Source organism: Piliocolobus tephrosceles, unplaced genomic scaffold (genome assembly GCF_002776525.5).
Source record: "Piliocolobus tephrosceles isolate RC106 unplaced genomic scaffold, ASM277652v3 unscaffolded_110, whole genome shotgun sequence".
Classification (NCBI taxonomy): domain Eukaryota; kingdom Metazoa; phylum Chordata; class Mammalia; order Primates; family Cercopithecidae; genus Piliocolobus; species Piliocolobus tephrosceles.
In genome coordinates, this window is record NW_022292088.1 from 1,138,537 (window position 1) to 1,152,021 (window position 13,485).

A 13,485-nucleotide genomic window follows, 5' to 3' on the forward strand; every position below is an offset into this window, starting at 1 on the left:
GATAATAAAGACAACGGTCGAAATTAAGGAAATAGAAAAAGACAATAGACAAAATGACAAAGTTGGTTCTTTGAAAAGATTAATAATATTAACAAACCCATAGATAGACTGATAAAGAAAAATACAGTTGACCCTTGAACACCTCAAGGGTTGGGGGCACCGATATCATGTGAAGTCAATAATCCATCTATAGCCTTTGACTCCCCCAAAACTTAACTACTCATAGTTTCCTGTTGACCAGCAGCCTTACTGATAACAGAAGAGTTAATTAGCACATATTTTGCATGTTATATATGTTGCATACTGTATCCTTACAATAAAGTAAGCTAGAGAAAAGAAAATATTAAGGAAATCTTAAGGAAGAGAAAGTATACAGTTGACCCTTGAACCGCACAGGTTTGCGGTTCGCAGGTCCACTTATACACAGATTTTTCTCTGCCTCTGCCACCCCTGAGACAGCAAGACCAACCCCTCCCTTGCTTCCTCCTCGGTGTACTCAATGTGAAGACTGAGGATGAAGATCTTTATGATGATCCACTTCCTTATGAACAGTACAGAATTTTCTTTTGTACATATACAAAATGGATAAAGATTATTAAATGTACTGTTAACAATGAGATGAGGCTGGGTGCAGTGGCTCACTCCTATAATCCCAGCACTTTGGGAGGCCAAGGCAGGTGGATCACGAGGTCAGGAGTTCTTGATCAGCCTGGCCAGCATGGTGAAATCCCATCTCTACTAAAAATAAAAAAATTAGCCAGGCGTGGTGGCAGGAGCCTGCAATCCCAGCTACTTGGGAGGCTGAGGCAGGAGAATCGCTTGAACCCGGGAGGTGGAGGTTGCAGTGAGCCGAGATCATGCCATTGCACTCCAGCCTGGATCACAAGAGTGAGACTCTGTCTCAAACACAAACAATGAGATGAATGGAGAACAACAAAACTCTTTGAGAAGAATAGTGATCATTCATCTAGGCTCATTCATTAGCTTGCAGTGCTTATGATTCATGTCACAGAATTTTAAATTATGGTGTGAACCTTTGGGGGAAAAAGTATATATAAATGACACTGTTAAATACAAGAATACAAACTTTCAACTATTAAGTAAATGCAACAAGCTATCTGGTTACACTTTTAAAACAGTCTTTGTGCTGGGTGTGGTGGCTCACACCTGTAATCCTAGTACTTTAGGAGGCTGAGGTGGGCGGATCACCTGAGGGAGGTCAGGAGTTTGAGACCAGCCTGGTGTGGTGAAACCCCATCTCTACTAAAAAACAACAACAAAATTAGCCAGACGTGGTGGTGCATGCCTGTAATGCCAGCTGCTTGCAAGACTGAGACAGGAGAATCGCTTGAACCGAGGTGGCAGAGGTTGTGGTGAGCCAAGATCGCACCACTGCACTCCAGCCTGGGTGACAGAGCGAGACTCCATCTTTAAAAAAAAAAAAAAAAAAAAAAAAAAACCCAAAAGAGGCAGTCTTTGTACACGCTGTCTTGAACTTATAACTTACTTTGTTAGATGATAACTTTTGCTAGTAGTTTTATTAAGTTGTTAGGGTCTGTGTTATCCCAGCTTCTTTCTGGGTTATTTTTTCCTCTAGGGCAGAATGCTTGCCAAGTTCCAGAATAGGGTAAGGAATTGGAAACTGACACTAGTTATAATTCTGAGTTAAAGAATCAGGCTGTGATCTACCCTGTCCATTTCCTTGCCTGGGGGTGAGTGCCTTTGTGACTAAGTATGAGAGTCTAAAAGAAAAGAACTAGACATGGTATGGTTTTGCCTAGGGAGGATGGTAATTTTGTTGACAATATTAATTAGAATGTTGAGAAAAAATACCTTTGATAGGGTTTTTAGGTTATTACATTTAAAATATCACAGCTCTTTCTCAGTTATTTAGAGAAGAGTTGAAAAATTTCATGAAGGTTATATTTAATTGACATAGGGGAAAATGTAAGATGGCTAAAGTGAGGATAACAGTAGGTTTGAATTCCTTCCTTACTTGTAGTTTGTCACTTCTCAGTCACCTTGGTTGAGATCACAGAGTTGGATGATTTGTATTTCCGTGGCTTCTAGTCTTTGTCAAGGCCTTTAAAAAGAGCAATGGTTCCCATCTAGAAGGCTGGGCTAATTACAGTATTTCAGAAAGCTTAATGGAATTTATATGTTTACCCAATTTAAGAATATACAAACTAAAGTTACTTTGCCTGGAATCTTGTCACTTCAGGGTTTAAATACTAAGTCTTTCTTATCGATTGAATACTTTGCTGGCAGTTACATTTTGATTTTTTTAAGAAAATGAAAATGAGTATTCTTAATATATGCAGATTAGAAATGAGCTTGTGAAAGGAAAAATTAACTAAAAAGAGGGAGACTTTGGTTAAAAGGTTGATATAGAGTATTTCTATTATACTGTATGGCTTTTTTTCTTTATCCATTTACTAGGGGTTGATGTTGTTGGCTTTGTCAAATAAAAGCACAGTTTGTATTTTAGTGCTTGGTTTTCAACCAAGTAAATATGTGAAACCTCCACAGTAACTGCTATCATTTCTACCAGAGAGTCATACTGTTTCACTGACTTCATTGCTTCTAAGTTTCTTGTTCCTGTTTTGCTTTAGTGATTGATAACTGGAAGCACAACTTAAAACATTTCTGGATGTATCTTCACCAATTTCTCCAACCCTTAGAATAGTGTGCTTAGTGCTCAATAAATGTTTGTTGAATGAAGTAACAAAATAACACATGTAAGTAGTAATTAAAGTTGAAGTAAATGTTACATTATAAAGCAGTTAGAAGTATACTATAGCACTTAACATTTCTGAGATTTAAGAGATTATTAGTAATATGGAAAGTATAATACTGTACTATCCACAAAGGTATATTTCTTTGTTTTGGTAGCTAATTGACATTCAACTTTCTTAAATGTCCATATTTTTACCCCATAATCTTACTCTAGCATTTTGAATTTTATTTTTTATTTTTATTTTTTGAGACAGAGTCTCGCTGTGTCACTTAGGCAGGAGTGCAGGGGCATCATCTCGGCTCACTACAACCTCTGCCTCCTGGGTTCAAGCAATTCTCCTGCCTCAGCCTCCGGAGTAGCTGGGATTACAGGCACATGCCACCACACCCAGCTAATTTTTGTATTTTTAATAGATACCGGGTTTCACTATGTTGGCCAGGCTGGTCTTGAACTCCTGACATCAAGTTATTCACCCACCTCAGCCTCCCAAAGTCCTGGGATATTATAGGGATGAGCCACCATGCCCGGCCTGAACTTTATTATTGAATAAAATTATTTAGGAATTCAGTAATATTATGAAGTAGGTTGCATGGCAAGAAAACTGCTGAGTAATCAGAGGAGTGGAGAACCTTAGGCCTCTTTCATTGATCCTTCTGCCATATTATCTAGGAGTTACAGATTAAACTGTGGTAGTTTGTAACCTCATTATGTCACAGTTTTAAAATCTCCTAAGGAATGTACCTCAGGTGAGGAAGCAGATCTGTCTATTAGGGCCTGATGTTATTCTGTAGAGGAAGGAGCAATGCTGCTTGGGGAGTAGATTTAAAATTTCATATAGAGCATCTCTAGCAGGGACTCGAGGAAAGTGTGCTAGTGCTAGAGGATTATGAAAGAGTCAACCATTGTTGAGTCTTAATCTAAACCCCTGGTATTTTCTTTTTTCTTGCTTTTTTTTTTTTTTTTTTTTTTTTTTTTGGAGCCTCACTCTTGCCCAGGGTGAAGTACAGTGGCACAATCATAGCTCATTATAACCTCAAACTCCTGGGCTCAAGGAATCCTCCTTGCTGTGCCTCCCAAGTAGCTGGAATTACAGGCATGAGCCACAGTACCCGCTAATTCTTTCATTTTTTGTGGAGATACTATGTTGCCCAGACTGGTGTTGAACTCCTGGCCTCAAGTGATCCTACGACCTCAGCCTCCCAAAGTGCTGGCATTACAGGTGTGAGCCACTGTGCCTGGCCTCAAACCCCAGTATTTACTCAGCTCAGTTACTTAATTCACATGTTATAACCCAAGATGGATAGTTCCATTTGGAATAATTAACAAATACTTTTGAATTGCTTATGGTATGTCATATACTGTTCTAAGTGCTAGACAGAACTATACTAGTGAACAAACTGTACAAAGTCCTTTTTCTCATGGAATTTAAATTTTAATTGGCAGAGACAGAGAATAACACATACTATGTCAGGTAGTAAAAAATACATGTTCCAGATATTGCTTGTTCATAAACTATTCTAAAATTTACTGGCTGAAAAGAACTATTGTATTGTGTCTCACAATTCTGTGGGTTGAAAAGGGCTTATCTGGATGGTTTATGTATTGGTCTCACTTGGGGGTCTCTCATTGGTGGCTGGACCTGGAGCCCCCAAGATGGTTCACGCTTCTGGCTGTCAGTTGGTCCTGGTTGTTGTCTGGGTGCTCAGTGGGGGCCTCAGTTCTTTTTTAACCTGGCCTTTCCCTGTAGCTTTGGCTTCTCACAGCACGGTGGCTGGCTTTCAAGAGGGAGCATAACAAGTGGGCAGAGGCAGAAGGTACAGATTTCTGAAAGCCCAGCCTCATAAGTTATACAGCATCACTTCTGCCACATTTTGTTGATCAAAATAGTTCACAGCGGGGGGGAAACAGACTCCATCCACCTTTTCATGGATGGGGGCAAGATCACATTGCAAAAGAGCACATGGGGTAGCAGATATTGTTGAGGTCTTCTATGGAAACATGATCTCCCATAATGCTATAAAAAAATTGAGCAGGTTAATAGGGGAATAGAGAAACTGGAACTATGTGGAGAGGTGGGGTGTCAGAAAGTGCAACGTTACGTAGAAGGTCAGGCAGGGGCTCTCACATAGGCAATATTTTAGATACCTGATGGAAATCAATGAGCCACGGGAGCCATAAGGACTTTTTAAGGAAGAATATTCCAGGCAGAGAACAGGAAATGTGGAGGTGCTAAGGTGGGAGGATCTGTGATGTGGTCAAAGAATAGCAACGAGGGCAATGCGAGTGCACTAGAATGATAGAGGAAGAACGGTAGGGCGTGCAAATGATTCAGAGAGGAAGAGAGAAACAGATTTTGTAGCCATGGCAAAGACTAGGTTTTTTTTCTTCTTTTTTGCAAAGACTAAGTTTTCTGTGAGTGAGATGGACGCCGTTGGAAAATTCTGAGCAGAGGAATTACATGCAGGTTGAGTTCCTTTATCCGACATACTTGGGACCAAAAGTGTTGTGGATTTCAGATTTTTCCGGATCTTGGAATATTTGCATACTTACTGGCTGAACATCCCAAATCGGAACATTCCAAATCTAAAATGCTCCAATGGGCATTTCCTTTGAGCATCTTGTTGACACCCAAACAGTTTCTGGTTTTGGATCATTTCAGATTTTTAGATTTGGAATGTTCAACCTGTATATGTTCTAACTTAAACCTTTTTTTTTTTTCAGACGGAGTCTTGCTCTGTCGCCCAGGCTGGAGTGCAGTGGTGCAATCTCGGCTCACTGCAGCCTCCGCTCCCGGGTTCAAGCAATTCTGCCTTAGCCTCCTGGGTAGCTGGTATTACAGGCGCCTGCCACCACGCCCAGCTAATTTATGTATTTTTAGTAGAGACGGGGTTTCACCGTGTTGGCCAGGCTGGTCTCTAACTCCTGACCTCGTGATCTGCCCGCTTCGACCTCCCAAAGTGCTGGGATTACAGGTGTGAGCCGCTGCACCCGGCCGTTCTGAATTAAACTTTAAAAGAATGTTCTTCTAAGAATCTTTGGCTACTCTCAAAACACTGTTTTGAGAATTAGCTGTGAGAGGACAAGAGCAGAAGGAAGGAGTCATTTCAGTAGTAGAGTAATGCCATGTGGGATGAAGGTGTGCTGGGTGGTGAGAAGTGGTCAGAATTTGGCTATATATCAAGGTAGGACTGACAGTTTTCTAATGAGGGTGGATATGGGGTAAAAAAGAAGGATCAAGGATGGCTCCCAAAATGTTTACCCTGTGCACCTGGAAACGGGAAGACTGGGGGAGGAGCAACGTGGAGGTGAGGAAGACAAGACTTGTAATTTTGGCTATGTGAAGATGAATGCAAGAAAGTATCTGAGGAGAAAAAGTTACTAAATGTTACTTCCTCATTGCAGGTGTGACGTTGAGTGCTTCAGATCTGATCACTATGGTACGAGAACAAAAATGCATATTGTGCCACATTGTCTACAGCTCAAAAAAGGTAATAATGGAAGAGGGAGAATCTGAGGCTTTATGACTAGTTTTTAAAGAGACATATGTTATTAATCGATGGGAAAAGCTTGACAATGTCTTATTTATACTTCTTTCCTAAACCATAGTCTCCATTCCGCTGGTTTCTTTCTCGTTACTGCCTCCTAAAGCCAGTACCTGTATTATTAAACTTCTGTCCATCCAGAATTTGAGGGTATTCAAAACTAGATGACCCAGGAAAATTTAGTAACCAGTTATAGGGAAGATACCTTAAAATTCCAAGGTTATTTGAAGTTATACTGCTTTCTGCAATTTTGAAATCATGTACTTGTTGATTAGCTAAGGATATATAGCATTTGTTATATGTACCTACATTCTGTTTATGCCTATGTTTGTGGGAAGTGCAGCACAGCAGAAATAGTGTTAACAATATCCTAGATGTCCACAAGGTGGGGATGTTGCTCAAATAAAAACTTTTTTTTTTTTTGAAATGGAGTCTTACTCTGTTGCCCAGGCTATAGTGCAGTGGCACAATCTCAGCTCACTGCAACCTCTGCCTCCCAGGTTCAAGTGATTCTCCTGCCTCAGCCTCTCAAGTAACTGGGATTGTGCTGCCGGGCATGACTGTCTTTTGTATTTTTAGTAGAGACGGGGTTTCACCATGTCGTCCAGGCTGGTCTTGAACTCCTGACCGCAGGTCACTTACCTACCTCGGGCCTCCCAAAGTGCTAGGATTACAGGCATGAGCCACCGTGCCCGGCCAAAACATCTTTTTAGGACCTAAAATTGGCTGCAATTTGTGTCACTTTTTGCCTTTGCCTGCCTTTATCATTTGCTTTCAGAGTAGTGCTGCTAGTTTAAATACTGAGGAATTTATTCTCTTTGCTTTTAAGATGCTTTTGATTGTCATTGGAAATTCAGAGAACTGGGAGGATCATGGGCTAGGTTAGCCAGGGAAGTGTGAGTGGAAGTGGGAAACTTAGAAAAACGAGTAGAGTAATGATGATTTAAGAGAAATGAGGAAGAGATATTTTAGGTAGGAGAACAACATGTACAGAGACAAATGGAATAGAGTATGACGGTTCTAGGAGTTGGCAAGAAGGCTCATCTGATTCAAACAGTTTTGCCTTGGGAATAGCAGGACTATAATTTGTAATTTAAGTGAAGACAGTTGATAAACAGTGTTGGATGCCAGATTGAAGGGTTGATTATGATCCACCAAGTAGACTTGGGTGGATTCTATTTTTTTTTCTGTCTAGATTTCTGTTAGTGATGGAAAAATCAGTGAGATTTAAAAATCATGTAATATACCTGCTACTATTTACAAAAATAAAAGAATGCTCTTCTAGTTTTAAAAATTTGATGAAGGTTGACACAAATTGTCAATAAGTCAGAATTCCTTATGACTACTTTCAGGTTGGACAGAGGTAGGGCGAAGATGTGAGATGGACAGGCTGCTGCTCAGAGACGTGATATCAGAGTTTCATGGAATAGCAGTCCTATCTTGGGATACCATGATTTTGTGATTTTGCCATTTTAAATCTTTTTGGCTCTTCTACTCTGGTTTCAAACATACTTTTATCTCTTCACACTTTTCCATGATCATAATGAAGTTAAATGAAGGGCTGGAATTGTCTACTCCTGCACTGGGAAAAGCTGATTGTAGTTTTTATTTATTTTCTTTCTTTTAAAAAAAGGAAAAGCTGGTTGTAGTTTTTTTTGGTTTTTTTTTTGCCCATCCCCCCACCCTTTATTTTTTTAAAGCAAGGGAATGGCCTGCTTTAAGTGAGCAGTATGATTTAAGAAAATAACAAAATGGGTTAGTTGGAAGGGATAACTGATACTTACTTTTAGATAGGACTATGAACAATTGGTGTTGAAGCTGTGCTTTTCTCCAATTTCCCAGACTAGTGTAACTCTGGTTTCTCCAAATACACTATGGAGGAGAAAAGGTTCTAAGTGACTTGAGTATGGGGAAAAGCTGTGTAAGATATCCCTGAGTATCCTGAGGCCCATTGACAGATAAAAGACTGAGAAGCCCCGGAGTTAAATATATGTATATCATAGAGATGGAGTCTCACTATGTTGCCCAGCTGGTCTTGAATTCCTGGCCTCAAGTGTGAGCCAGTACACCAGGTCGTATTTTTTGTATTATTCAATGTTTTCCACATGTGTTTAACCATGAGTTCCCCCCTCCCCTCCAACCAACCCAGCCTTTAAAAATATAATACTGATTAATATACAAGGCCTAAATAGAAGCCTAATACATAAGAAGGAATGCATTTGAGCTATTACCTTAATCCTGTGCCTGTAGATCTTTTTTCTTATTATTATTTTTTTTTTTGTTGTTGTTTTTTTGTTTTTTTTTTTTGAGACGGAGCCTCACTCTGTCGCCCAGGCTGGAGTGCAGTGGCCGGATCTCAGCTCACTGCAAGCTCCGCCTCCCGGGTTCACGCCATTCTCCTGCCTCAGCCTCCCGAGTAGCTGGGACTACAGACGCCGCCACCTCGCCCGGCTAGTTTTTTTGTATTTTTTTAGTAGAGACGGGGTTTCACCGTGTTAGCCAGGATGGTCTCGATCTCCTGACCTCGTGATCCGCCCGCCTCGGCCTCCCAAAGTGCTGGGATTACAGGCTTGAGCCACCGCGCCCGGCCCTTCTTATTATTTTTGTTGTTGTTGTTGTTATGTTTTGTTTTGAGACAGGGTCTTACCCACTGCTGGAGTGCAGTGGAGCCATCTCAGCTCTCTGCAACCTCTGTGTCCCAGGCTCAGGTGATGCTCCCATCTCAGCCTCCTGAGTAGCTTGGACTACAGGCGTGTGCCACCACATTCAGCTATTTTTTAATTAAAAATTTTTTGTAGGGAGGGATGAGGTCTTACTAGACTGCCCACACTGATCTTGAACTCGTAGGCTCAAGTGATCCTTCCACCTCAACCTCCCGAGTACTGGGCTTCCAGGTATGAGCCACCATGTCTGGCTGAATTTTTTCTAATGATTTTTGAAAGCTTGGTTGTCTCACTGTTTACATTCATTCCTTGGAGCAGGATGGGAGAAGGTTTGCATGTAAATTTAGGACAAGATTAGTGAAGTGTTTAAAAAAAAATCAGAAGTCACATTAAAACTATTAGTGGGTGATAACATTTTTATAGTAAGAAGAATCAGTTTTTATATCAGACAAACCCATTTCAGTGAATGCTGTTTTGTCAGGAATGGTTTTGTTGTAAGGAACAGAACTCACTTAAATTTAGCTCAAGTAAAGGGGATTAGGCATATTGGTAAGCATCTAAATCAAGGAAGAATTGAATAACAGGAAGCATAAAGACTTCATATATATCTATACATATATATATATGTATATATATACATATATATATATATATTTTTTTTGAGATGGTGTTTTTGCTCTTGTTGCCCAGGCTGGAGTGCAATGGCACGACCTTGGCTCACTGCAGCCTCTACCTCTTGGGTTCAAGTGATTCTCCTGCTTCAGCCTCCTAAGTAGCTGGGAGTATAGGCATGTGCCACCACACCCAGCTAATTTTGTATTTTTAGTAGAGACGGGGTTTCACCATGTTGGTCAGGCTGGTCAAGAACTGCTGACCTCAGGTGATCCACCCACCTCGGTCTCCCAAAGTGTCGGGGTTACAGGCATGAGCCACCATGCCCCACCGAAGTTGTGTATATTAATGGATTTTTTTCATTCTATTCTGTCACTAACTTGTCTTAGTTTTCAAGTCTGCAAGTGTTAATTTTAGTTACTGGCCAATCAGTTGTGGCTAGAAGAGGTAATGTGTAAAGCTACTCTCTCCTTATGAATCATCTGTAGAGATAGGAAGGAAACAATGGTCATCTTCAGTAAAATTGCCATTTAAAAGAAGTGTTTTGGCTGGGCACAGTGGCTCATGCCTGTAATCCCAGAACTTTGGAAGGCCGAGGTGGGCAGATTACCTGAGGTCAGGAGTTCGAGACCAGCCTGGCCAACATGGTGAAACCCCATCTCTACTTAAAATACAAAGAATTAGCTGGGATTAGCTGGGCGTAGTGACGCATACCTGTAATCCAGGCTACTCAGGAGGCTGAGGCAGGAGAATCTCTTGAAACCTGGGAGGCAGAGGTTGCGGTGAGCCAAGATCGAGCCACTACTCTCCAACCTGGGCAACAGAGCGAGACAAATGACCTGTATATAATGAAAAAATGTCAATGCACCCAATGCTTACAATGTGACATGGTGTTTGAAGCATTAGCTTTGGTGTCAGATCTGCCTGGGTTTGAATCCCACTTTGACCACTTGATTATTTGTGACTCTGAGAGGGCAAGACTGAATATTTTGTTTGTTTGTTTGTTTTTTGAGACAGAGTCTCACTCTTGTTGCCCAGGCTGGAGTGCAGTGGCATGATCTCCACTTACTGCAACCTCCGCCTTCCCGGGTTCAAGCGATTCTCCTGCCTCAGCCTTCCAAGTAGCTGGGATTACAGGCGCCCACAACCATGCCCAGCTAGTGTTGTGTGTGTGTGTGGTTTTTTTTTGTATTTTTAGTAGAGACGGGGTTTCACCATGTTGGTTAGGCTGGTCTCAAACTCCTGACCTCATGATCCACCTGCCTCAGCCTCCCAAAGTGCTGGGATTACAGGCATGAGCCACTGTGCCCAGCCTAAACTGAATATTTTCACACTTAACCTTTAATGCCTAGCTCTATTCTTGGCATATAATAAGAACTTGATAAATATTTGGTGAATGAATGAGTTAACTTCTCTGCATTCTTCAGCATGAAATTAATCATACCTCTTCGGTAGTATTTTGCAGTTCAAGTGAGAAATTGTTTGAGGGACTTCACACAGGATGCAGTAAATAGCAATAACACAACAAGTGTAGTAGCCCTTTATTATTATAGATGTGAATACCCTTTCTCTGTGGCATTCTGGCTGTATATACTGTAGAGTGACAAAGGGATAGACATTTATAGCTTTTTGAGTTTTGTGCATGTGTACGTGCACATGTGTGTGTGTTTTTTTCTTTTTCTTTTTGAGACAGAGTCTTGTTCTGTTGCCAGGCTGGAGTGCAATGGCACAATCTTGACTCACTGCAGCTTCCGCCTCCCAGGTTCGAGTGATTCTCCTGCCTCAGCCTCCTGAGTAGCTGGGACTATAGGCACACGCCGCCACGCCCGGCTAATTTTCGTATTTTTAGTAGAGACGGGGTTTCATCATGTTGGCTAGGATGGTCTTGATCTCCTGACCTCGTGAGCCGCCCACCTCAGCGTCTCAAAGTGCTGGGATTACAGGCGTGAGCCACCGCACCTAGCCATTTGCATGTTTTTAAGTGGCGACTTTCCCACATATTTTCTTCCCTCTAAGGATGGAAAGGAGGGAATCTACTATAAATGTTCAAACTTTTCATTGGAACCAAACAAATCCATTGGGGAAGTGAGGGAGTGGACAGTGAAGATAAAGGAATGATTAAGCTGCTATGTTCAAGGTATATTTTTAAAACTTTCTTATCTAGCATAGAGAGGCTCTGTTATATTTGTAACTCTTATCTAGAATTGATGTATCTATCTATATTCATTCAACAAATGCTTATTGATGACTCTGTGCTAGCCCTGTCCAAGACATGGGTAAAGTAAGAGTTGTAGCTTACTCTTGAGAAACTATGGATAAAAGAAGCCAAATAGTTGAAAGGTTGAGTGGTTTGACAGGTTTTTTTAAAATGAACTTTAGTAAATTCTTTATAATGGGATAGAATTTAACCTACTTAGTTTACTCGTAAGTCTTTTGCTTGCTAAAGACAATACTTTCTAATCTTTTTGGAAAGCCACTTAAATATATCTTTTTAAGAATTCTTTTTATTGAAACATGAAATATATTAAAAAACACAGTCAATTATTAAGGAACTGATTTCAGTATTAAATTGAGAATAACCACAAACATATTTTGACATAAGGAGTTTGAGCCTCAATTTTTGATTGAATAGGAACAGAGGAGTTTTTTCAAAGCAATCCTGCTTAGTTTTAATCTACTTTCTTTAATTTTGAAGGAGATGGACGAACACATGCGGAGCATGTTGCATCACAGGGAACTTGAGAACCTGAAGGGCAGGTATGGGAACGGCTCTCTTCTGTAAATTTGTGAATGTGGGTGGATCTGAGTGCTGATGGTGCCTGTCAGTTTGTTTTGCAGTAATCCATCATAAGCAAATGTTGTCTTGTGGTGTAGAACAATCTTTTCGAATTAACACAAAGTATAGTAGATTTTTGGCATTCAAAAGAAGATGAACTCTGATACCTTTGGGCATCTCAAATATGTGAATTTGCAGCAGCCCTATCAAGTAGATTACAACGAAGGTGAGTTGGGATGAGCTAACGCTCTCATTAGTAAGCTTTGTCATTCCTACGTGCTAGCCTTACAACTAGGACATTTTGTATTTTTACTTCAGCAGTGTTACACATTACTGCATGCCATAAACATTTAGTATTGCTGAAATTATCTGAGACATCCAAAGTCTGCTAGATAGCACTCATCTCATTGGTATAAACAAAATTGAAATATAAACCTTAAGTGTATTTAAGAATGCTGGCCAGGTGCAGTGGCTCATGCCTGTAATTCCAACACTTTGGGAGCCCAGGGTGGAAGGATTACTTCAACCCAGGAGTTTGAGACCAGCCTGGGCAACATAGTGCAAGACCTTGTCTCTACAAATAAAGAAATTAGGTGGGTGTGGCAGCTAATAGCCTGTGGTCCCAGCTATTTGGGAGGCTTAGGTTCAGAGGATCACTTGAGCTTAGGTAGGTCCGGGCTACAGTGATTGCGCCACTGCCCTCCTGCCTGGGTGACACAGTGAGACCCTGTCTCAAAATAAATAAATAAATAACGAAGAAGAGTGCTCTTCTGTGATTTAAAGCTTGAGATGTTTAAGGAAAGGAAATCTAAAAGTAGACACCTTTAAAAAATGAAATGTAGGCCGGGTGCAGTGGCTCATGCCTGTAATCCCAGCATTTTGGAAAACTGAGCCAGGCAGATTGCTTGAGCCCAGGAGTTCAAGACCAACCTGGACAACATGGGGAAACCCCATTGTATTAGTCTATTCTCATGCTGCTAATAAAGACAAACCCGAGACTGGGTAATTTATAAAGGAGGGAGGTTTAATTGACTCACAGTTCCACGCGGCTGGGGAGGCCTCACGGTCATGGCGGAAGGTGAATGAGGAGCAGAGTTATGTCTTACATGGCAGCAGGCAAGAGAGCTTGTGCAGGGGAATTCCCATTTATAAAAC

The 13,485-nt window shown here is 41.0% G+C and overlaps 1 protein-coding gene across 7 annotated transcripts in view; it reads left to right on the plus strand.

Annotated features, from left to right (window-relative positions):
* LOC113219507 (zinc finger protein 106) overlaps window positions 1–13,485 on the plus strand; it is an 84,295-nt gene that overhangs the window by 18,317 nt on the left and 52,493 nt on the right. For 5 of the 7 annotated variants that reach the window (XR_002727331.1, XM_023195999.1, XM_026447911.1 and 2 more), the window contains exons 2-3: window positions 6,140–6,225; window positions 12,250–12,311. Coding sequence is in view for 5 of the 7 variants with exons in the window: in XM_023195999.1 (XP_023051767.1) it covers window positions 6,172–6,225; window positions 12,250–12,311 (116 nt within the window). In the remaining 2 variants the exon portion in view is untranslated. Of the gene's footprint in view, window positions 1–6,139; window positions 6,226–12,249; window positions 12,312–13,485 lie in introns of those variants that run through there. The other 2 variants (XM_031935013.1, XM_026447913.1) reach the window with 2 other exon arrangements.